This window comes from Cheilinus undulatus, linkage group 7 (genome assembly GCF_018320785.1).
Source record: "Cheilinus undulatus linkage group 7, ASM1832078v1, whole genome shotgun sequence".
Taxonomy (NCBI): Eukaryota; Metazoa; Chordata; class Actinopteri; order Labriformes; family Labridae; genus Cheilinus; species Cheilinus undulatus.
The window spans coordinates 33,743,650-33,767,676 of record NC_054871.1 but is presented as its reverse complement, the minus strand read 5'-3'; the positions used below and the strand labels follow the sequence as shown (position 1 = coordinate 33,767,676).

The window sequence follows — 24,027 nt, the reverse complement described above, 5'->3', positions numbered from 1 at the left end:
TGTACCGCACAGTAATCATGTTTATCTCTGCTATAAAACCAGACATTTTAATAAGGGCCCTGATGGGAATTCTTGGCTTTATAGCCAGCCTCAAGTGGAGGCTCAAGGAACAGCAGGTTTTTTACTACTCCTCATTTGCTTCTTTTCAAGCGCTGGAGGTTATTTCAGACATAAAAATAAGAATGATTAGCACTAACCATCATGTGTTAACACTAAGTAACTTCTAATATTGAGGGCTTTACTGGTTGTGTGAACCAAAAACAAAGAGAAATCTCATCAACTGTTCTATTTTTTTAAACTACTGTAAAAAAACATTTTGCAATGGTGCACTTGTCAACAGAATGCAGTTGAGGCCTTTAAACTTGTATCTGTATAACACACCTAAAGCTTATCGAGTACAACCTTATGATCCCTTTCTTTTTCCCAACATTGTGTAGGAGATTGTCAACTTTAACTGCCGTAAGCTTGTGGCGTCTATGCCTCTGTTTGCCAACGCTGATCCAAACTTTGTGACAGCCATGCTGACCAAACTGAGATTTGAAGTCTTCCAGCCCAGAGACTACATCATCAGAGAGGGTACCATCGGAAAGAAGATGTACTTCATTCAACACGGGGTGGTCAGTGTCCTCACCAAAGGAAGCACCGGGATGAAGCTGATGGATGGCTCCTACTTCGGAGGTACTGCTCATTTACTTTTGCATTTTAAGTTCATCTGTTACAGTTCTTTCATTCTCTTTTTCTACTGACTTACAGGTGCATCACAATAAATTAGAATATCATCAAAAAGTTGATTTATTTCAGTAAGTCAATTCAAAAAGTAAAACTCATATTTTATAAAGATTCATTACACACAGACTGATATGCTTCAAGTGTTTATTTCTTTTAACTTGATGATTATGGCTTACGGCTAATGAAAACCCAAAATTGAGTATTTTCGAAAATTAGAATATTTTTTAAAAGTTCAATAGTGGAGGCTCGTAGTGTCACACTTAATCAGCTAATTAACACCAAACATCTGCAGAAGTTTCCTGAGCCTTTAAATGGTCTCCCAGTCTGGGTCAGTAGGCTACACAATTATGGGGAAAAATGCTGACTTGACAAATGTCCAGAAGACGATCATTGATACCCTGCACAAGGAGGGTAAGACACAAAAGGTCATTGCTAAAGAAGTTGGCTGTTTACAGAGTTCTGTATCCAACCAAGCATGTTAATTGAAAGTTGAATAGAAGGAAAAAATGTGGTAAAAAATATTTTAAAAATGTGCACAGGCATTAGCGTTAACCGCAGCCTTGAGAGGCTTGAGAAATGAAGCCCATTCAAGAATTTGGGGAGTGGACTACAGCTGGAGTCAGTGGTTCAAGAGCCACTAAACACAGTTGCATCCATGACATGGGCTGCAAATGTCACATTTCTTGTGCCAAGCCATTCTTGAACCAGAGACAACATCACAAGCGTCTTACCTGGGCTGTGGAGAAAAAGAACTGGACTGTTGCTCAGTGGTCCAAAGTCCTCTTTTCAAATGAAAGTAAATTTTGCATGTCATTTGGAAATCAAGGTTCTAGAGTCTGGAGGAAGAGTGGGGAGGCACAGAATCCATGTTGCTTGAGGTCCAGTATAAAGTTTCCACAGTCAGTGATGGTTAGGTAGCCAGTCATGTGCAAATGTTGGTCCATTGTGTTTTATCAGGCCTAAGGTCAGTGCAGCCATCTACCAGGAAGTTGTAAAGCACTTTATACCCTCCATATACTTCATTCCCCTCTGCTATTATCAAGATTAAGCAGATGTTGATTTATTTTCCAGCAATCCTTGGCACCTGCCCACACTGCCAATTCACCAATACCTGGTTCAAGGAGCATGTTATCCCAGGGCTTGATTGGCCAGCAAACCTAAAAGAGCTGAAGGCCACTATCAGAGCAACCTGGGTTTCCATAACACCTCAAGAGTGCCAAAGACTGATTGTCTCCATTCAACACTGCATTGCTGCAGTAATTCATGCAAAGTAGCCCTGACCAATAATTGAGTGCTCTACATGTTCAGTAGACTAACATTTCTGTGTTAAAAATAATTGTTATTGGTTTTAAGAAATTTTCTAATTTTCTGAGACACTGAATTTTGGGTTTTCATGTCTGTAAGCCATAGTCATCAAAATTAAAAGAAGTAAACATTTGAAATATACCAGTATGTGTGTAATATATCTATATGACATGAGTTCTACTTTTTAAATTAAATTACTGAAATAAATCAACTTTTTGATGATATTGTAATTTGTTAAGATGCACCTGTATATTCTTTTCACATTGTATCAAAACATAGAAAAGTAGAATTATCTTGTTTTATGAATGAAATCTTCTTGATTCTTTTTAATCTTGTTGGAGAGGTTTCATACCTCTCCTCTGCATATTAAAAAATATTTTTATTGTTGTCTTTTTTTAATGAATGTGAACTGGGCAGTACACAGACAGTGTATGGAGAAAAAGGCATTCAAAAGCCTTGATACCGAAGCCTATCTCTGTGGCTGTTTAGAAATATGTGGTGTCTCTGTGACTTAAACCCACTCAGGCATGCACACACAAACCTGAACACTTATTTCAGTCATGTGGGTTGACAGTTTTGTCTGCCTTTTTAACATCTGGTGTCCTCTCCTGAAGACTCAAGTCCTAATGTGCCAGAATCCCAGGGTGTCTGCAGAGTGGCACAGATACATGACTCACAGAGGCACATAAACACCACACATACCAACAGCCAATTAATAACAGCTAATTAACACAGCTCAACTGTGATGAAGCGGCCATTAGTAATGTCAAACATGGATGGTTCAGAGTAATCCTGCCAACAGGGAGGACTCTGCTGGTCTCTATTTATATACAAAAACTATTAGTGGGTTTGATTCACAGAGGTACCGGGATGTAACCACAGCAGTGTCGAAGTGCTGTGTGAATTTGTGGTCAAACGTCTAAATTAGTAAGAGAAAGAAGTAGATTGTGATGGGTTTTTTTTTTTTTTTTTTTTTTTTTTTGCTCTCTGGCAGAACAATGCACCAAGTTTCATGTTCTTTAAAGCTGCAGTCTGTTGAATTTTGTTGTATTATGACAGGCATGGTAAATTTCTTGATGCTGAGGAAACAGTAGATGTAACGTCAAAACATAAAGTGCTAATGGAAGCTGCTGCTCTGTTGCTGTACGATATTCATGTTTTGCGTACTTGTGATAGACCTTACTCTCTGCCATCTGCTGTACGCCCCTACCATAATGAATAATAACTCCTCCCCCATTCCCAAACCTCACCAACCTCACTTATTTACTTGTAGCTACTTAATGACCTCTGACTCCATTTTTGGTAAACAAACAAAATGTTTTTTTTCTTTCTTGGTTACTTAAGAGGTTTACCCCAGCCCACAGTTTATTCTACTACTTCTTTGTCTTTTTAGCAAACTTTCTAAATGTGTACAACACCATGAATCACCAACTGAAAGGTTATATTATACAAATAATAAAACAAATAATAACAGCCCCCACCCACATCAATATAAACCAATCATTTCCAATTAGCTTTTTCGCATTTTTGACACAGTGATCTTGCCATTGTAAATACCTGCTGCCATCAGACAGAGGCCGGAGGTCTGTATGGGAGAGGGCTGTGCCAGAGAGGTCTCTGAGCTGCAGCAGTATCTGTCTCACCCTCACCCCCTGACTCTAAGGGCTGTGTTCAATAGAAGCCCACACCCGCAAGGTGTACTAAATAGTTTCTTGTTTCATAGAAAAAATTTTACACAATGAGGGATAAAAGCTGTTTAAAATGGCCTTCCTGGCTAATGCTGTGAGTTATCCCAGAATGCTTTAAGATCAGGAATCCCAAATAACAATAAGAATAAAAATGCCAGGTAAGAAATTGATATGTAGGGGAAATCCTCCTATAAACGACACTTTTCTCTCCACTGACATTTGACGAGTACAACAACGCTCAAAATCACCTAATCCTTTATCAACAGAGAGTGAAATGATGACCAGCTGTCATAGTTCAGATAAAGGGCTTTATTCAGTGCACGCTACGGCTGTTGATTCCGTTACACAAGCACACCTGAAACAAAAATATAGAATAGTAAGCTGTAAAGCATCTGTCATGGGCGCAGGCTAACATGTATTAATAAACTGGGGAAATATAAATCCTTTAAAATGAGGAGAATATATGGCCAGAGTGAAGGTCATACAACAATACCATGAATCAAACCCATGCAGTTAAAGTACATCCTGTATTTATTTGAGTGTACTGTGAGTGTACAGTGGGCATCTGTTCTATAGAGACAGTGTCTGTGGGAAGAAACACAGCTGTGGCCTCAATCCTATCTCCATGCTCTGTCTACGATCTTTGAACTGTGAAAATGTTTAAACATTATAGGATGATATGGGGGGGGTTATACTCTCACATCTGTAATGTATATTTGAAGCCATGGCAGGCCCCCACTTTATCTTGAGAAATTAAGACAGGAAAAGGGAAGAAACAGCTTGCCTGGCTCTGCTTACAAAGAAATTTCACTCTCAAATAAATCTCAGACTATTCTAAATAATCCTTTATTGTCTGTTGTGCATTAAAATTGAACTTTTTTTTGCTCTTATTTATACTTTTAAATCACTTTATTTAATCATGGCAGCATTGGTCCTGTATTGCACCGTGCTCTAGAACATGTTCTTAATAAAGCCTCCTACGTTTTTTTTATTTTTCTCCTTTTCCACAGAGTCAGTGAGGGCTAGCCCTTCAGGTAGGGAAAAGGAGGTCATGTGGTTGTCAAGACAACATTCAGCTCCAGCCCATTGAGGAAAAATGCTAGATAGAAGATTGTACAGAAGGAAGGAGGGGGGACATCTGAATGAAATGGAGCATAGCTGCACATCTCCAAATATAGAGAGTGCTTCCATCACACACCTGATATTGCTATAATAGTGCTCAAGGAAATGCTCTGTTTTACCAGCAGCAGGTTAAACTGGATACACACCCACTGCATGAATAAACCACCCATAAATTAATCACTCATCACCGTCCCAAAACTAAAAAAATACACATTCAGACTACTAACATTAGCAAAACGTTTGAGTTTACTTGGGAATATCTATTTATTACACATACTAGCTGGTGTTTCAAAGGATTTTTACACTTATATTTGATCTTTCATAGTAATGCCCATAGATTGAAGCCTTTTTTAAAACTTTTGAGTGTTATCATAGTGCACTCCCCTCCAAAAGTGTTAAATACAAGACAAGAGATCAACATTTCAGCTATTATTTCCAGGTATTTACATCTGGATCAGATACAGAACTTAGAATATAGCACCTTTTGTTTGAACCCACCCATTTTTTATGTATTGGAACGTGTGACTAAAACGTGCGTTTTGTTGCCCGGGTGTTTTCTATTTTATTGATTATTCAAACAGTAAATTGCGCTGAATGTCCACACTCAGTTTCAGTTTTGGGGTTTGCCTGTGCAGACTGCAATTAAAGGTGTAACCAACATGGAAACCAGATAGCTGTCTATGGCTGAAAAACAAGTGATTGTGAAGCTGAGAGAAGATGGAAAATCAATCAGAGCCATTTCACAAACATTGGCCATAGCCAAGGAATACAGCAGCAGTTGATGACAAAAACATTGTGAGAGCTGTAAAGAAAGACCAACGGTTAGTGACATCAGCAATAACTTCCAGAGGACAGGAGTGAAGGTATCATCATCTACTGTTCACAGAAAACTTTATGAACAAAAGTACAGAGGCTACACCAGAAGATGCAAGCCACTCATTAGCAAGAAGAACAGGAGGGCCAGGCTGGAATTTACCAAAAAATACAGAGACAAGCCTCAACAATTCCTGGACAAAGTATTACAGACTGATGACACAAAGATGAACCTTTACCAAAGTGATGGAAAGGCTAAAGTTTGGAGAAAGAAAGGATGTACTCATGATGTGTTTGATGTGTGTGCTCATGTGTTTTGGAGCTAGCCTCAAATGGACACTACAGGGACTGCAGTTTTTTTGCCACTTCTTCTATGGCTTCACTTTTCGACTTTGAAGGTTTCTGCTTGGCCAAGAGTTTGAATCACATTTTTTTACAGTCATGAATGAAAGATGTTTTTATGTTATTTTTTGTTTGTAAATCCCAGGATATCAAATTGAGGCTACCCTATAAATATGGTCATTGTATTTGTACTGCTCTCTGTCCATGTGCCTGTCAGTCTGCCATTTGTGATGTGACTGTCTCTTGTCTGGTCTCTCTCTTACCCCATCAGAGATCTGTCTGCTGACCCGCGGCAGACGGACGGCCAGTGTGCAAGCAGACACCTACTGTCGCCTCTACTCTCTCTCTGTGGACAATTTCAATGAGGTGCTGGAGGAGTATCCCATGATGAGGAGGGCCTTTGAAACAGTTGCCATTGACAGATTGGACAGAATAGGTAGGACCTCAAACATCTAACTTTTTCTTCTTTTTTTTTTTTTTAATTTAACATGTTGAAAGTAAGCTAGAGACCTTTGTAGGATCGTCCAAAGTTATGTCTGCAAAGTTAGTGTGACCCACATGTAAAAACATTGTTTTATTCTGAATTAGATTTTCTTTTGTTGTATTACTACCAGTTTCAACTCTGCCAATTTCACATTATGTCAATAAATGTATACACAAATAAATGGACAAGTATCTGCTAGCCCAAAGTTTACTCCAAAATTGTCAACTTTTTAGAAAACTATATCATCACATGCATAATTAACCTGTAAAATCAAACAGATTTGAACTCAGTCTCACATAGACAGAGACCTCCTGGTCTTACTCCTGTCAACATGCCCATAAATGTTAATTTTTTGTCCCTTTAATGTTTCATTACAGTAAAATAAAATAATTCCAATCAGATTAAATGTATCAAACATATCCTATAGATTTAGTCAGAGAAAATGAGCCTTCTGCCTCACTGATAAAAGCCAAAAGAATGGTATTTACATAAACCTGAGTCCATCATTACATGAGACGAAGCACATGGAAAGTGTTTGTATTCATTCGCATGTCTGTCAGATCACTGCGCTGACAGCTGTTATGTGTTGTATGAATGATCCAACAGAGATAAAGAATGGAGGGAAGGAGTTGTGACTGAGGATGTATTTATGGGAGTCATTTGTCCTGTTTTCAGAGTGTGATTTTATCAATGGAAATGGGTGCATCCTGGGGATACCTGTCACTCTACAATATTGTTATTTGACATATTACCCACTCAAGACTAACACGGCAGAAAATATTGAAAAGCTTTCTCTTTGGTATCTCAGTCTTTCCTTTAGATTAACCTTCAAAATGAAAATCAGCTCAACTGAGACTCTGTCTAATCATGTTTGCTTTGACCTCAGAATAACTGACGCAAACATGCATGGAAAATTTTTGAAACCTTGGGAACCCTTAGTAATAAGAGGTACACTTTTTTTCACAATGCAAATAACATTCCCATCTCAGCCTGCCCCCCCAAGATCAGCCACTGATGTCACACCTGCCATCACATGATCACACTTCCCATGTTTACAGAAGCCCCGCATCCGCCACCTGCAAAATGTTTCCATGGTAGCCAGTTTCCACACAAGAGCAGTATTCAATCAGTCATCTCCACAGATGAAGTGTTTGCTTATGACCTAACCTCCAACCAAAATTAACCAGTCAGCTCTGCACAGGTGATGAATAATAACTACTAACAAGATGCTTCTTTGGTTGACTCTGTTGATAAGGCTTATCATAGAGAGTATCAAACACATAGAAGCAGGTGAAAGGCCATGTTAGGAATCTGACATGTAAATACATGCTTTAAAATTACACATATGTTCACATTAATTATAAAAAAATGACTTGTGGATGTGTCTTTTTAAGATCCTTATTTTAAACTCTTTAGCAACATCCTCTTTTCAAATACAAAAATCTAATGCTTCAGCAAATTAAATGTATGTCCTGTTTCCAAGAATAAGACTGTTGAGGAAATGTCACCCCTGCTGGATATTCCACAGTCAACTGTAAATGATATTATTAGAAAGTGGAAGCATTTAGGAACAACAGCAACTCAGCAACAAAATGGAAGACCATGTAAAATCAAAGAACAGGGCCACTGACTGCCAAGGTGCATGGTGTGTTTAAGTCTCCAACGCCCTGCTGATTCCATAGCTGAAGAGTTCTGAACTTCCACTGGCATTAATGTAAGCACAAACATGTGCTTGGGAGCTTCACGGAGCAGATTTCCATTAACCAAGCAGCTGCATGCAAGCCTCACACCACCAAGTCCAATGCCAAATGCCAAGCGTTGGAAGAAGTGGAGTAAAGCAGACAGACAGTGGACTGTGGAGCAGTGGAAACATGGTCTGTGATGAATCACGCTTCTCTGTTTGGCAGTCAGATGGACTTTGTGGCAACAGTTTGGAGTAGGCCCTTTTCTATTCCAACATACATGTACCAAGTGTACAAAGCAAGGATTATAAAGACATGGTTTGATGAGTTCACTGTGGAAGAACTTGACTTACCCACACAGAGACTTGGTGGGAATTGTAGTGCTTCATAAATGGAACCCTTTTAATGTAACCACCAGTCTTTTTGAGGCTTTGAATGGAGATTCCTCTGCTGCCTCCCTTCACAGAGACAGTTGCACTCATCACCAACTGTTTTTGGTTGACAGATGGCGACTGGCAAGATGCTAAGGGCGCAGAAGTCACTATAGTCTTGATCTGCCTCCTCCTATTCTTTTCCTTAAGGCCAGGTGGCTGCCTGTACAAGAGTAGAGCATGTTCCTGACTAGCCTTTTGGCCTCTTTGATAAAATGAGGTATCACACAGGCTGTTAGGCTGACTAAGAGCCTGTCTTTCTTGCCAATATCCAAGAACAATGATGCATCACAGCACCAAAGTGACTGTCCATGACTGTAGTGCAGAGGAGCAATATGCACTACTAAAGTTTGCTGCAGGCTCATGCACACTTCAGTCTGCTGTAAATCCTTTCGTCCCTAAGGTGAAGCATATGGTAGATCATCTGGATGTTGCTAAGAAGGACAGAAAGCAGCTGGATTCCTCTCTGAAGTCCCAACCTTTTTCCCCCAGCAGTGAGCATAGGCCTCACTAGCCTTTGGCATCATCATCATCATCATCACTCCTTCATCGTTGTTACCATTCATTGGCTGTCTGCTTCAAATATGCAAAGATTTCTGTTTAATCAGCTGGATGCAAGCCTGGGTAGAAGTTGCTAACCAATCACATTCAGCAGTCTTGCAAAAATGCCACGAACAGGGTTGATGTAAAGTTCAACTTCCCCAAAGGAATATACTCTTAGTCACCACCACTTAAGTACATAAGAGTTTTAAAGATCTTAACTAGGGATGCACATGGTTAATAGGTAAAGGTTTATCAAATTAGCCGGCGTGGGATTTACTAGTCGGTTAAACTAATCACCAATCATTTTTTATGAACATGTGCTTGAAATCCTGGTCTATAATTCTCTTTTAAACTGTAATGAACCTCCCCCCATTAGAGGCCGCAATAGCTTCAGTCAGTTGCTGCTGCCTTCCTCTCTGGCACTTCACCGGATGTAAACATGAGAAGCTCAGCGGTGGCTAAGCTGTTAGCGTGTAGTTGGAAGACCATGGTACAACAGTTTCCTAAAGTTGTAAATGGAAATAAAGTGGTATGTAGGCTGTCGAGAGTTGAACTCATGTATAACTACTCACCCGAAGTGAAAAGAGGCCAAATACCAAAGCACGGTATTAATCTGCAAAGAGGAACGAAGGCGGGCGGTGCTAGCTTTTAATGCTAGCCACTATGTAGAGAGTATATCAGGCTAACATCCCACCCGCTGGCACAATGACCCTGTGAGGAATTTGACCATTTTCTAGGGGTTTTCTCCTCTTTAGACTAGTCGGTTAAACGAAATGTAAATGAGTGTTTAGCCAAATAGGGAAATAGATGCTTAGGAACATCCTTAATCTTAACAGATGTCAAACATGTAAGATCCCACATGCCAACAGTTTGGTATAATGGGTTAATAAGAACAATATGACCAAAACAACAAACCTCACACTTTGATTCACATACAAGCAGTCCTGACTCACAAAACTAAAATTGACCTGAAGTTAAATGTGACTTCAGAGTGAACAAACCTGGCAGACAACATGCATCATGAATTTTGAAATCAGTGCAGCCACACAGACTGTGGGATATAGATCGCTACTCACACAACAGGCTCTTGTCTCAAAAGTGAGGAATCTGGCCAAAACTTGTGTGGATGATCTTGCAGTTTGTACCCAGCATTAGTTGGACTAACTCTAACCCCACCTTTTTAAAAAAGCAGGTTATGGCCTGGATGCCTCAACTGACCATTTTTTGATTCTCTTCATTTGTCAAATCAACTGATTCACTGGTTAAAGGTCAAATATTATGCTGTAAAAAACTGTCAGGCTTTTCTTGCAAAAAGATGTGCCCCTGGCCTAACCACAATCCCCCTAATAAACACAACCCCCCCCCCCCCCCCCCACACACACACACACACACACACACCTTTCAGAAAATGTGTGCTGAAACAAGCCAGTTTCAGATTTTCTCCTCATGATGTCATGTGGGGAGTTAGCAATGCCCCCAGGTTTGGTTGGCCTTCCCTGCTTAGAGGAAAGTTCCGCCCTCCTCTCCCAATTCTCCTCTCAGATGCCAGCTGAGAGGAGAATCAGGAGAGCCACATCCGTTAAAGGGGTAAAATATGTGGCCTTTAAGAGATAACATTTCCCTAGAGTTGACATTTGTCTCTCTTCATCATGAAGGAAAAAGTATCCTTTTCACCAGTAGCACTACCAATTCATTCATCACTCATATGTCACAAAGGAGGATGTGAATATATACAACGTTTTAAGCACCATCTGTTCACCACAGCCAACAGTCTTCACTTAACCACCCATTACACTCATCCTATCCATCACATAGTCTGTGTATGTCTTATGTGTTCTTGTAAAGCATCCTTGGGTTCCTTGAAAGGTTGTATATAAATCCAAGATATTATTATTAGTATTATTAAAACAACCTCTACCACACTCATCTTCACTGAAGTGAGAGTTAGAACCTCACAACATGGCCATTGTTGAACGTGTCACCCTTTCTCCATCTCCCTCTTTTGAAAATATTTTCTTAAGGGTTGTGAAAAGGGTTAGCGTTGAGTGTGACAGTCCAATCAAACTAAAATGTTCCCTCTTTTCGGTTCCCTTGATTTGCCACCTCAGGTGGGCCCAAATTTTCTGCTCAGATGCGCTCCTACTCTGAGAGCATCACATTTACAGGCTGTCACTTCAATATTGGTGTGAACAGCTGGGAAACTGCTTGTAAAGTGATGTCAGGATGGCATACAGCTGAATCTTCATTAGAACCTCTTTCAGGAGGGAGGCATTGCCCCTGCTGTAGGTTTGTTGTGTATTCTTGATGTAAAGTCAAAGTTTATGCATCCCTTTTTGCATGGCAGTGCTCCATGGCATTTTTTTTGCAAGTCCTAAAATTACATGTCTTTTTTGGGATGTCACAAAAATTATTTGCTTAAATAACTTAGTGCAGGCCAATGCATGTATGGTGCAATGGGGAACAGAAATGCTCAATTACTTGTGAACTCTTGATGCTGGATCTACTGTAGTCTCATACAATTAGGTCCACCTTTGGACCACCTAGAGCAGGGGTCATCAACTACATTTGTACAAGAGCCAGATTTTGTCCTTGATTGATGCTTGGGGGACTGGACTTTCAAATAAACTAAAATAGAAACATTTAGGTCTAATAACATATTCTTAAAAATATTTATTGTTTTTTTATTTTCTTTCAAATGTTCACCATTTTTCAAGTAAGCCCAGTCCCTGTACTGAAGCCAGCCACAAGGGGGCGATTGAGATATATTAGCTGAATATTTCTAGGGCTATTATGTTCTTAGTCACTGAGTTTGATACACAGAAAACCACAGTCTTAATCAATAAAGAACTGATAAGTATGTGTTTATCATGCATCCTATTTGCTATTAATAGCTGACAGGTGGATTTCTGTAAAATGGATCAATCATTAAACCAATTCAGACATTTTCTCTTTTTTTCAAAGATGTATGGATTAAAAACAATACCATAATGTTCATAAACATAATCATAATGTTTATGAATTTAATAATGTTCTGGGGGCTGAATGGGAAGATGTTCAGGGACTGATATGGTCATTGACATAGAGTTTTCGGAGTTACTAAATAAATATTGCTACTCAAAGACATCTCATCCTGAGCTGACTTTTACTAATTCCTTTTGCCATGTATCTTTTGAGCACTTTCTGTCAGTTCTTTTGTGAAACGGGGTTGTAGCTTAGACCTCATAGTGCCTTTGTAATGCATACACCATAAATTCAGAGGAAAGTGCATCAAGTTCTCTCTGGTGCTATATCAAGGGAAGAGGAAGAACAGACTGCCAGTTGTTGCTCTGTGGTAGATTTGGCAATCATTCAATCTAAAGGATGGTTCAGTCCCATGGTGTCAAAGTGTCCTTTGGCAAAACATTCAGCTTTAAAGTTCTCTTGATGTCACAGCAAGCAGTGTATGTATAGGATTAGTGAATACTGATAGGCACGATACAAGGCACACTCTGCTTTTAGTGTGTGAATGTGGTATAACTGTGTCATGTAGTGTAAAAAGTGCTTTAAGTGGTCAGAAGACCAGACAAGCACTGTTCAGTCCATTTACCATTTATTGTTATGGCAGTATTGCAGTAGTCATTGAGCCTTTACATCCAAACTCCAACAGCTGTAGTTGAATTCAGAAAATGCTGAGCTTCCCCACAGTGCAAAAGCACACCAAGTGCCAGGGGTATTCAACTCCAAACACACAAAAACATATATGTATGCACAAATAAATCCATATGATCACATACTGGTTTTATAGCCAATGAAATAAAAGCAGAAAATAAACAAATGCCCTAGAAACAGAAATGCTTTTTACCTTGTTGTCATAACTGAGGTGACTCTGCGAAATACTGGTCAATTCCTCTTAACAGCAAAGTAGTGAGAGAGAAAAGACACTATTTCTTTAAGTGTGTGTTTGCTTGAGTGCTTGTCAGGATTTTGTGCTTAGGGAAGATGACAGATAGTTCCATTTTTAGTCTACTGTAACTACTGTGGCCAGGAATAGATAAACGATAAAGTAAAACATAAAAGCCATTATGTCCTTGACAAAAAGAACTGACAGTAGAAGTAGGTATTCCAGTTTCTCAAGGAGAGCGTTTTCTTTGTAGAACCTCAGATGTTTTCAGGTAATAATGATTAGTTTCTACTGTACTTTTGCCACAATGCTCATTCCTGTCTCTGGTCACCTGCAGGCAAGAAGAATTCCATCTTAATGCACAAAGTCCAGCATGATCTGAACTCGGGTGTCTTCAACAACCGTGAGAATGAGATGATCCAGGAGATTGTTAAATATGATCGGGAGATGGTTCAGCAAGTTGATGTGCCACGACAGCGGGCCATGTCCATGACACCACCTTTACATGGTGGCATCTTTACACCCACAGGTTCCTCCACCCTGCCACCAAATTCCGCAATTGCCACTTTGCAGCAGGCTGTAGCCATGAACTTTTGTCCCCCAGGACAAGGGAACTCGCTAGGAGGAGGGAACCTGCAGTCCCCCAGGATGGTTAGGAGATTCCAGGCTTTGGAAAGTGTATCCAGCCCCGTCTCAGCCTCTTCACTGCAGTCTCAGCTCTTTGCTTCTGGTGCCTTTGCTCCTATCCTGCCCACCCCCGCTGTTCAGAGCCCACTGGCAGTCGGAGGACGATCATTCCAGTATGGAGCCGGTGCCATGACCGGTCCAGCCTCAGGCTCCCAGCTTTCTCTAGCCCAACAGCACATTGCCAGCCCTGCACACCGGCCCAGCACACATAAGAGTACCCATTCCTTGCAAATGGATAGTCTGAGCCAAGACGCCAGGGCACTGTCTGCCTCTCAACCCTCACTGCCTCATGAGGGAGCTCAACCAGGTGCCCCGAGCCCAACCCAGTCGACACGAGTCTCCTCCACTTCTATTGGACCAGCTCAGACCCCATCAAGTCACACGGGCATTCGCAGCGCTATACCACATAGGGTGGTGCTGCCCCACCAGTTGTCCTTCCCTGTAGCATCCCTGCCCGGTTCTATGCAGGGCTTTGGGACTGGTGCAGGACTGGCAGTAGGGGGTTTGGGAACTGGTCATGGGGACTCGGGGCAACCCAAGAAAGACTCCATAGTGAGTCTCCCTGAGACCGAACATGTCAAAGTTAGATCCAGGCTATCTTCAAACTTGTGATCTTAATGAAACTCTTTTGGAGGAGTGAACTAATCAGGGGTTTGACTGCAGGAGTGGCTATTTCTGTTCTTTCTCTTACAGTTCCTCTTCTCTGTACCCACTCCAGTTTGACTATCCGAATGTATGAATGCTGAGCGAGTGGCAGTAGGAAAAACTAAAGGGAGACTTTTCTTATCTTGTAAAGTCTGTATGGTGACTTTTGATTCTACAGCATTGAGATATTTCTACTTACAGACAAAGTAGTTGCACAAATCAGTAGTGGTAAAGTAGCATCTTCCCTTCTCTGACTCCCTTATTTACTTTATTTTTACTCTAGTGAACACCATGTTGGTATATTTATGCTTCACTAACCCATCATTCTCCTCATTTTATGAAAACCTTGAGTTGGATGGGACTAAAAGAAAATCAGGGACCTACTTTAGATGTCAGCAGTTGACAAAAAATGTAAGCTGACACTTGAATTTTTTGAGGAAGTCGATCTTCTCACAAAGGCATATTTTTGATTTCATAAAAGTTCATTAAGGTTTTTTTTTCTAAAGAGAATTGTTTGACCAAATGTTTAAGCACAGAACTAAATAATACAGCCAAAACTTTATTATTAAATAATAGGGGAAAACACTGATTTGACCTTTTTCCTTCAAAATTTAAAGCCATATTCCCCCTGGATGTTTGCTTAAACAGATTAATGAATGAATTATTCGGATGGTTTTTGCAGAGCAAGTTGACCCAGCTTCTAAGTCTTCCCTGCCTTTAATACACCTTTTAGGAAATCAGCTGAGCTCCCAGGATTAAATATCAGGTAATAAATTTCCACTACTCTGAATTTAATGCTGTTGGACAAATTGTCTGTTTAAAGCCAAGCCATCAATTTCTAAAGGAGATGTCTGTATTTTTGTGTATTTAAAGCTGCATTTATCAATACTTTAAAATTTACAGTCTGTTAAACTTACTGTGATTTTTTTTTTTTTTTCAATTCAAGTCCACAACACTGGTTAAATGTTGAGTCTAAGCAGCCGTCTGCTTTAAGCTGGGCTTTAACTCTGGTTAATGGCAAATTTTGTTTAAATCCAACTCAAAACAACAAAGGTCTTTTCTACACTATATGTTCTTCATTGACTGAAACTCTCCCTTATTTCTATTACACATTTTAATCTTTAACATTTATATCACTCATGGTGGACCAACTTTAATGACTGCAAGAGACAATAACTGAAAGGTGCACACCCAACCAGTAAGTCCTCTTCTATCATGTTCAGTATACCATCCACGGTATATTGCGGTCGCTCTCCACAGGGGGGACTTCTCTAACTGAGTGAGCAACTTCACTTGTGGTGAAAAAGGGCACAGTGCCCAAGGGAATTCTGGGAAAACTCTGCAGATTAAGGAATGATTGTCAAATATTTTAAGTGCAGTTACAGTAAATACTTCAAGTGATTTAGTACTGTTTACTTAAAACTACAAAGGGTGTACTATAAATTGAGAAAAAAATGAAGTAAAATAGTTGTTTTGATTTTAATGTTACAACAACTCATTTTTTAAACAACCTCCAATTGTTCTCTTACAGAGAAAGACTGAAAGGAGCCCTTTGCCCAGAAACTGCTCTTCCACAGATTACAATTACTTATCCTTGCTATGTTGAGGATGGTCCCAACAGTCAGGACCACATGATAACCTCACTTGCGTTAACGTGTCTAATGCCCAAAGACATTCTGGGGAAAGCACACAGATTAAGGGAAAATTGTCAAATAATTTGAGTACAGTAACAAAAAAAACCTTGAAATGACTGAGTACTGTTTACCTAAAACTAAAAATATGTATTATCAGCCCAGAAAAATGGAGATGAAATAGCTATATTGGATTTTTAAGTTGATACAACTCGGGTTTTTTAAAAACCTTCTACTGTTAGGTTTTACAGTGCAGTACAATGAAATGATGATATCTTGTCATTCAGTACTATTTTGGCAGTATTTTGTGTTACTGTATAACAAAAACGATTAAAGTTGTATGTAGGCTGCATCAGGTTAAACTCCTGTGTCGACCATTTCAAAGCATAACCAGCTCAGGCATGTGGACGTTTATGTGCACGGAGGACTGAAGGCTGGCAGTGCTAACATTAGATACACTTGGCTTAACTATTTGACACTGATGACCAGCAGATGCTGGGATCCCTAGTCTAAGGTGTTAATTAAATTACACTCAGTTTTGACTCTTTTTACTTGAGACTAGCTGACATGTCTGAATTTTAATTAGTATGTTAACAGCTATTAAATTAGTTGCCTGGAAACATCTCTAGTCAAGGGAGTGATGAACTGAAGAATGATTACTCAAATATGCATATTTATGGAGCTTTTTAGCCTTTATTTACTCAGTTACCAATATCTAATTTTTCTTCAAACATTGCCTGATGTCCCCACATCAAAAAAGCAAATAGATTAATTGATAAATGCAGCTTTAAGATTCACATGATCCAAGTAAAATAAAACAGACTAAAGACAATTCCTTAGAACAGCTTATTTGATTTCTAAAGCAAATGGTTTGTTTGTGGACTGTGGCCATGTGAGTTGTAATATCCCCTATTTTTATGTGTATTGAATGAATACATTAGTATTCTATTGTAGACATTTTTATTCACTGCCAGACAGTTACAACGGACTTTATACAACTCAAATGTAAATCCACTCAAATGTGCATATTCAAATTATAAATCCATTCTTTTTTAAACTTTAATCTCACTTTCCTTACAGCAGCAGTTGTAATGGCAATTTGTGTCTATGCCAGTCGGTCGATAATGAGACTCCTGCAAAGCTCAACCCCAACTGTAAATGCTACAGTTTGATCAGAAGCCAAGGACACTGAAGAGACTTTGCAGAATGTGCGCTGCTGTGTGCCTCTATCATTAATTCCTCTATAAGAATTCATTGGATGCCGACAATTTGTGTCCAAAGAATTAAGAAGGGACCCTCTCCTCCCAGACCTGACATTCTTTTCACCTCATCTCACTACAGCCCGAACCATTACCGAGTAATGAGAGCGGAAATTGGAATCCCTGTGGCCTGTTTAGGACTTTTATTATCCTCCTTCGATTGGATTTTATTATACAGTGCCAATGATGAGTTCATTTTCTGTGATCATTTTGCATTTTCATTTTGTTTAGTTTCAGTTCCTGCTTTGCTATCCACCTTGAAAGTTCCAAATGGGATCAAACTGAAGGTTTTTGCACAGTATTTTTACCCAGTGTTTTTGAGGTCTATTGTGTTGTAATCACCAAATGATGCCCTGTGGAACCTATTTAGATGCCCACACTAACAAATATAGATGCTTGTTATGAAAACAGTGTTTGACTACACTTCACATTCATTGGCTAACAGAAAACAAATTAAAAGTGACATAATACAATTCTAGATGTATTATTTAGCTGCTGGAAACCTCAAACTAGAGGATGAAATAACAGATAATGAGACAAGTGACCCCACAATTTTTATTTAAATGAAAGAGGGAATTATAGGAAATGTTGTGTATGCAAATATGTTATATGTTAAGACATGGATGACATGTACCAATCAGAAAATACTCTGCTACACTCAATCAGTCGTATTGTCTGAAGAGTCATAAAGTAGACAAAGCAATAATTGTATCAAAAAAATGTTGTCATTCTATGCAGATGATGTGTTGTTTTATTGATGAAATGCAATATTTCATTTTCCCAAATTTTACTCTGAATTTGTTTAAAGTTTGTTTTTTGAAGGTCTTAAGAGAGTTTTTCAGATTTTTCAGAGCTATATGTAGTGACAATGCCTTTATTGAGATGGGTGTTATATGTATGGAAACAGATTCTACCGTTTAAGCCAAGCTTTATTTATTGATCTTAGTTCACTGTTATAAAAACATACTAAAAATGAAAATCTTTGATAATGGGATGTCTTTTTAATCTGTGACAAAATGCACATTATTATTATTTGGTATGAACTATTACATGAGCATGAACAGTTTTAAAGCAGAACAAAGGATTTGCCTAGCAAAGGATGTATCACTTTTTTTCCAACAGTTGCTCACAGTACCACCCACAGTTTGTATATAAGCCCGTGCCAGTCGCTGTGAGGTCTGCTTGGTTTCTTCTATTGTGTCTTTTATTTATTTATTACATCCCGCTCTATTTTTGAATCCTTGTGCTTTAAACATTGCGGCTTTTTGATTTTGTTTCCCTTACCTCCATCTACGTAGCATGTTGCCCAGGACTCTGTAAATGCCTTTTACCCTTTTTTCAACTTTACAAACATATTAAATGTTATGTAAATGTTTTAACAGCTCAGCTGTTCGGCTTTTTCAGTACAGCCTTCAGGCTTCAGGAAGACATCTGCGCCACAAACATGCAGCAGCCGCAACGTTAATAGAAGCATATGTTTTCCCAAGTTGTGTGCTTTAATTTTTTTTTTTTTTTGATGATCTTTTTCCTGTATTCAAATCCACTGTTTGCTCATATAATGTTCTAGATACAGACTATTTTTGTTTTCCAAAAAGTGTCTTTAGATTCCTTTCTGATGGTATGACATGAAGAATAAAAAAGTTTCAAATGTTTACATTCAAGGGCTGTTATTTTCTTTTCTTTTGAGGGAGCAAAGATGTCATTTGTTTCAACTTTTCACACAAATACATCCATGAAAATTAGTTGAGATCATTTCTCTCTTTCCCTATCAATGACAAATGTCATGCACTTTTTATACCACTTTTTTATTTGTATTTTACAGGATTCAATAATATGTAACTGCAGTCATTCAGCATTTATTTGTTGTTCCCTTTTATTCTGTTCTTGGCCTAACTCTTCCCCCTTTTTCCTCAGTCCCAGACATGTTCACGTGTGAAATGGCAGAAAAATGACATGAAAATAACCCAGTATAAAGCCAACTCTAATACCAAAACTCATCCATAAGCAAGCACTACGGGCAAATATAGTGCAGTGAAAACATTTCTGCATCAGGGACCTGATTTTCTTTTACTGAAGCAGTCTACAGTCGTCACATCCCATAACATGTACTGTGCATACCTAGTGCCTAGCATATCCTATAGCCTCCACATACATGTACTAAGTATATTGTTTATGTGGCTGTACAAAAAATGCAAGCTCCTCACAATGGAAACATCACTGTTAGTTATATCCCACTGCAATACATGTAAAAAGGAGAACAAATAAACTGTATTTGAATACCATGTGATTCCACTGCTTTATGTTTAGGACAATTATTCGACGCTCCATATCAGAAAAGCACAAACAGGTTACTGGTTAACAAGTTTGCATATTATTTATAGAAGTATAACCTCTTAATGCAATAAAAGCATGTGATGGTAAATTCTCTGCTTTCTGTCAGTCATGATGTTATGTTTCATGATTTTGGGTCACAGAGCTGACTGAATTTTTGTCATTGATTGTTTACATTAGGCCATTATCTGTCTGGTTATTGATATAAAAATACTGGGTGTGGGGGGGGGCTCTTGTAAGGGAAAAATCCTTTTTCTTATGCTTGCAATGCTGTAAATGTGCAGATTTTAGACTCTGATGCTTATGTTAAACAGGAATGTCCTAGGTATAGTCATTACTAAAGGATAATACTTTAGTAAACTTATCAGAATACAGTCAGATTTTTCTTCTTTTTTTTTTATATAAAAGATTGGATTAATGAATCCATTCAATGGCCGGAGGTGTCATTCTTAGGTATCTTCTGTTGCCTGGTTGAATCTGAGCTAAAATCACACTCTCTTTAGATATAAATTAAACTCAACAAAATATCAACTAAGCATTCATGATCGCTCTGAAACAATCTAACATTGTGTGGATGAGGTGAACACAATGTTGAAGTTACATGCCATGCATTGCTGACTACTTACAGATATGCGTATTATGAGGTTGGATCCCTCAGTTGGACAAAGCTTGTCCACCTGCCGGATGATTTGCAGGTGTGGCGTTCTCCTACTCAGCTCTGTGCTTTAGTTGAGTGAGTATAAACTAAAATAGGAAAGATTTATATTGAAATGTTTGTATGCAGCACTTTTGTGCTGTTTACACACTAACTCTGTAATTCTGTCTTAACTAAATTTGTCTTTAATATTGACTGTTTCTGATTCACCGTGGAACATTATTACTCATCTTCAAATCTCTGCGATATAAATTTTATGTATAGATGATTTTGTTCAGTTTGCCCACAAATGTGAATAATAAACTTGATAAAACTGAAACAAATAATTTTGTAGCTGTAACATCAGGCAAAGCACAGTTTGGATTCTCCAACTGCTTTTTGCACTTTGTGCCACTGAGAGTTTTCAGTAGGCTAGGTATGTTAGCATGAGGTGTAAAAGATGACCTTGTGAGAAAAAGATGCAAGCAATATCAGTGACTTTTTGTGACATTAGCAACCAAGTTGCCAGTGCAGCACAGAGCTGTGAGGACTTTTCTCTGGCTGTACAAAAGAACAAAAGGCTCCTCAAAGCTGACATGACCAGCAGGTAATATCCATGGAAAAATGAACTTGGTGAGTCATGACTTTTATTTGGATTTAAAATACTTTTTTGTGTTTTATTCTCATTGTTAATGCTCCAAGCAACCTGTGATATAGCCTGTCTTTCATTTAAGGTTTATTAGAGCAGTTGTTAAATTGAAAACTAGCGACTGTTAGAGGTCAAAAGGGATTAAAAGGGATCAAAGATTAAAATTAATCTAGAATGGGACTTCTTTTTGGTTATGGTATTACTTACTTTCTTTGATTACCATGTAAGCGTATTTTGCACCAAAGAACACCAGAACAAATTCCTTGTAAGTGTAAAAAACCTACTTAGCAATAAATCTGATTCTGATAATTACTGAATATCTAAAATTATTCTCAAATAGACTTATGTGGTATAGTTTTTCAGTTTATGGGTCCTGTTTATGAAGAGGTTTATTAATTCGATAATAAAAGGTTTTAGAAAACGTCAGATCAAGTACACATTTCTCATAGATACACAGCTGTGACGCTGAGCTCAAGACTACAATATCATGTCCTTCATTTGGCACAGAAACAGCTAGCAGCACCACATGCAGGCTTTCACCCTTAGCATGACATTAAAAGACAATGGCTGCTATAAAAGTATAATTAATTTCTTATTAAACATCCTTTAAGTACATCAGTCCTTGTCACTTTCGAGAATGTGAAGATGAATGATGACATGAATGATGGCTTTTTACAGTTAGAAAAACATAAACCCCTGTATTTTGTTTAAAACTTAAGTTTTAAGCTAGCACTTAATACTGCGGTGTGTCCCAAATCATATAATGATGTACTAAATCATACATATTTTGAGTGCCAAAGTGTGTTCACACTGAAAATTACTCAAATGTAGTGGAAGCTACTACTGGCATACTAAAGAATGAATGCCATATTAATGAAGAAAAAGGCATTTAAGGCCAAATAAGTTCATTTGTTTTGATTGAATAATGTTAAAATAAGATACAAGTTACATGATTTTAACAGAGAGATAAAAAAGGCTTCAAATTTTGATTATAATCACCCATCGTCTTTTTGTAACTTGCTAGCAGAAGTAGAAGAAGAAAACAGACGCAGGTAAAACGTCGCTACTTCCTGTAAGTGCAAAACTGCAGTGCGCAATTTGGGACGATACTAACCAGCTGAGATTGCACTGTACAGCATTTAAGTGCCTTGTGATAAAGTATACTAACAGAAGAATGCGTTTTTAGAGATGCCATTGCTATTCCTTCTGCTAGCATTAGCTAGCTTGATAAAGTTTTTTTACTTTTGGTGCATCTAAAGGCTAAGTTGGTAACAATGTTATGTGGGGAGGTGTTAACCCTCACCAATGCAATCAGCCTTTATAGCCTACATTCAATTTTATTCTATGTTACCATAATAACAAATAAAATTCTGTTGTTTTCTTGTTATCTCAGAGATAAAAAAAAACAAACAAAAAAAAACAGGTTTTCCTATTCTGAAAAGTTAAAATCAGTTGTTTTCTCTAGAGTTTGAGAGATAACTCACTATCATGGGATAAATAGTATTGTTATCCTGGGAAGATCAATCGATATCCTGAAAAAACAACCAAAATGTACTTGTTACGATGGGAAAATGGAGTAAGATAAAGTGTATGGATATACATTTTCTCAGTGGTGGACTCAGAATGTTTCAGGGGCAGGGGCAATACAAAAGGGCACCTGTGTCATGCAGTGTTGCAACAGCACAAAATAAGTTGTATTAATGTGTAGTACAATAGTTAGAAAACCTAGTTAAGATTAAAGTTTTGTTTTACTATTATGACCGTACTATACTCTGTAAGATGAGTAATTATTAACTATTTATCCATACAGGGCACCCTGAGGGCAAATTTATCTTATTTTGACTGCTGAATGGGCACCATGCTGGGCACTTTCTCAATTTTTGTCCAATTAGTGGGTACCATAGAGGGCATATTGTCAAAAATAACCCACCAAGAGGGCACTTTCAGCGCACTTTTTTCAAACATAAGGGCACTGTGGAGGGGATTGCTCCCTGCCCCACCTCTGAGTCCACCAGTGCATTTGTATATGGCTTTAGAAGGACTGAAACAGGAAGTATCCCTAATGAATGATGAACAAGACTAATCAGTTTTGGTATCTTTAAAGGGTTAAAAAGAATAATGGTAAATAAAAAAGAAAATGCTGCACAATTCGGAAACAGCTCAGTATTTCCATCAAATGTGTCTGAATCCATTTTTCTCTAGGACTAATGATCCTTGAACAGACTTCTAAGGAGAGCTATTTCCTCTGTGTTGCTGGACAGGCAGCAGGTTTTCTCTGCACAGTTTGGAGAGATGATCTAAAACAGGGGAACTAAGAAGACTTCACACACATATTCTGAGTATCTGCCATCCAAAGATTTTTATACAGATGACTGAGGAGTCCTTTGTAGATTCAACACTCAGCCTACTATTCACAGGCTGTTTTTCTACAGTCCAAGTCTAAAACACCCCAAAGAAAATGTTTGCATTGAATAAAAATGTGAGCATAAGATTATCATGCAAAAGAAGTCACCCTTTGGTCAGGTTTAGATAAACTCATCACAGCCTGTCAGAAAACTTTCCTAGACTTGCACACTTACCAACACTGAGCCAAAAACCCTCCTGAGCTGCTTACAGAGTACAGAGGGTTTCAGTACTTTACCATCAGTAATGAAAGGCTCCCTCCATGACTGTCTGAGCACTCTGTCCCCCTGCTCCTCCTGCTGAGTGCCGGGTGCTCATGACACCACGGGGCCACAGATAGACCAGGAGAGCCCAGGATCCTGGCATGGGAATCAAAGTGCTCTCATTGAGAGTGAGTGCTGCAGCTATCAAAAAGGGGTCTCCAGCTCTGGCATGCCTTACTGATAGTGACCAACACTTCTATAGTGTCCACTTCATGATGACCAGAATACTAAGCTCACAAACAGCTAGAGATGTGACAAAGGCGATAGTGTAATAATCGAGAAACAGTGGCATTTCAGGATGTTTTGTAGAATGTATTTATTTTTGATAGATTTCAAAAGGAGCATGAGCTTTTAACTTTGTCCATGCCATGTCTTTTCTGGTCATGGTCAGCAGGAGTCTATGGCAGGAGGCTTTGGATGTCCATCCATCTGTCTGTCCACTCTGCCATTCCCAGGCCAAATGGGATACACTGTATAATCCCTCCAGTGTGTTCTTGGTCTGCCCC

General features: G+C 38.7%; 1 protein-coding gene across 1 annotated transcript in view; it reads left to right on the top strand.

Annotated features, from left to right (window-relative positions):
* The window catches only part of hcn2b (hyperpolarization activated cyclic nucleotide-gated potassium channel 2b), a 72,593-nt gene extending 58,275 nt beyond the window's left edge, over positions 1-14,318 (top strand). The window contains exons 6-8 of the mRNA XM_041791906.1: positions 438-678; positions 6,271-6,435; positions 13,357-14,318. Coding sequence (XP_041647840.1) covers positions 438-678; positions 6,271-6,435; positions 13,357-14,318 — 1,368 coding nt within the window. The remainder of the gene's footprint in view (positions 1-437; positions 679-6,270; positions 6,436-13,356) is intronic.
* Positions 14,319-24,027: the final 9,709 nt, after the last annotated feature.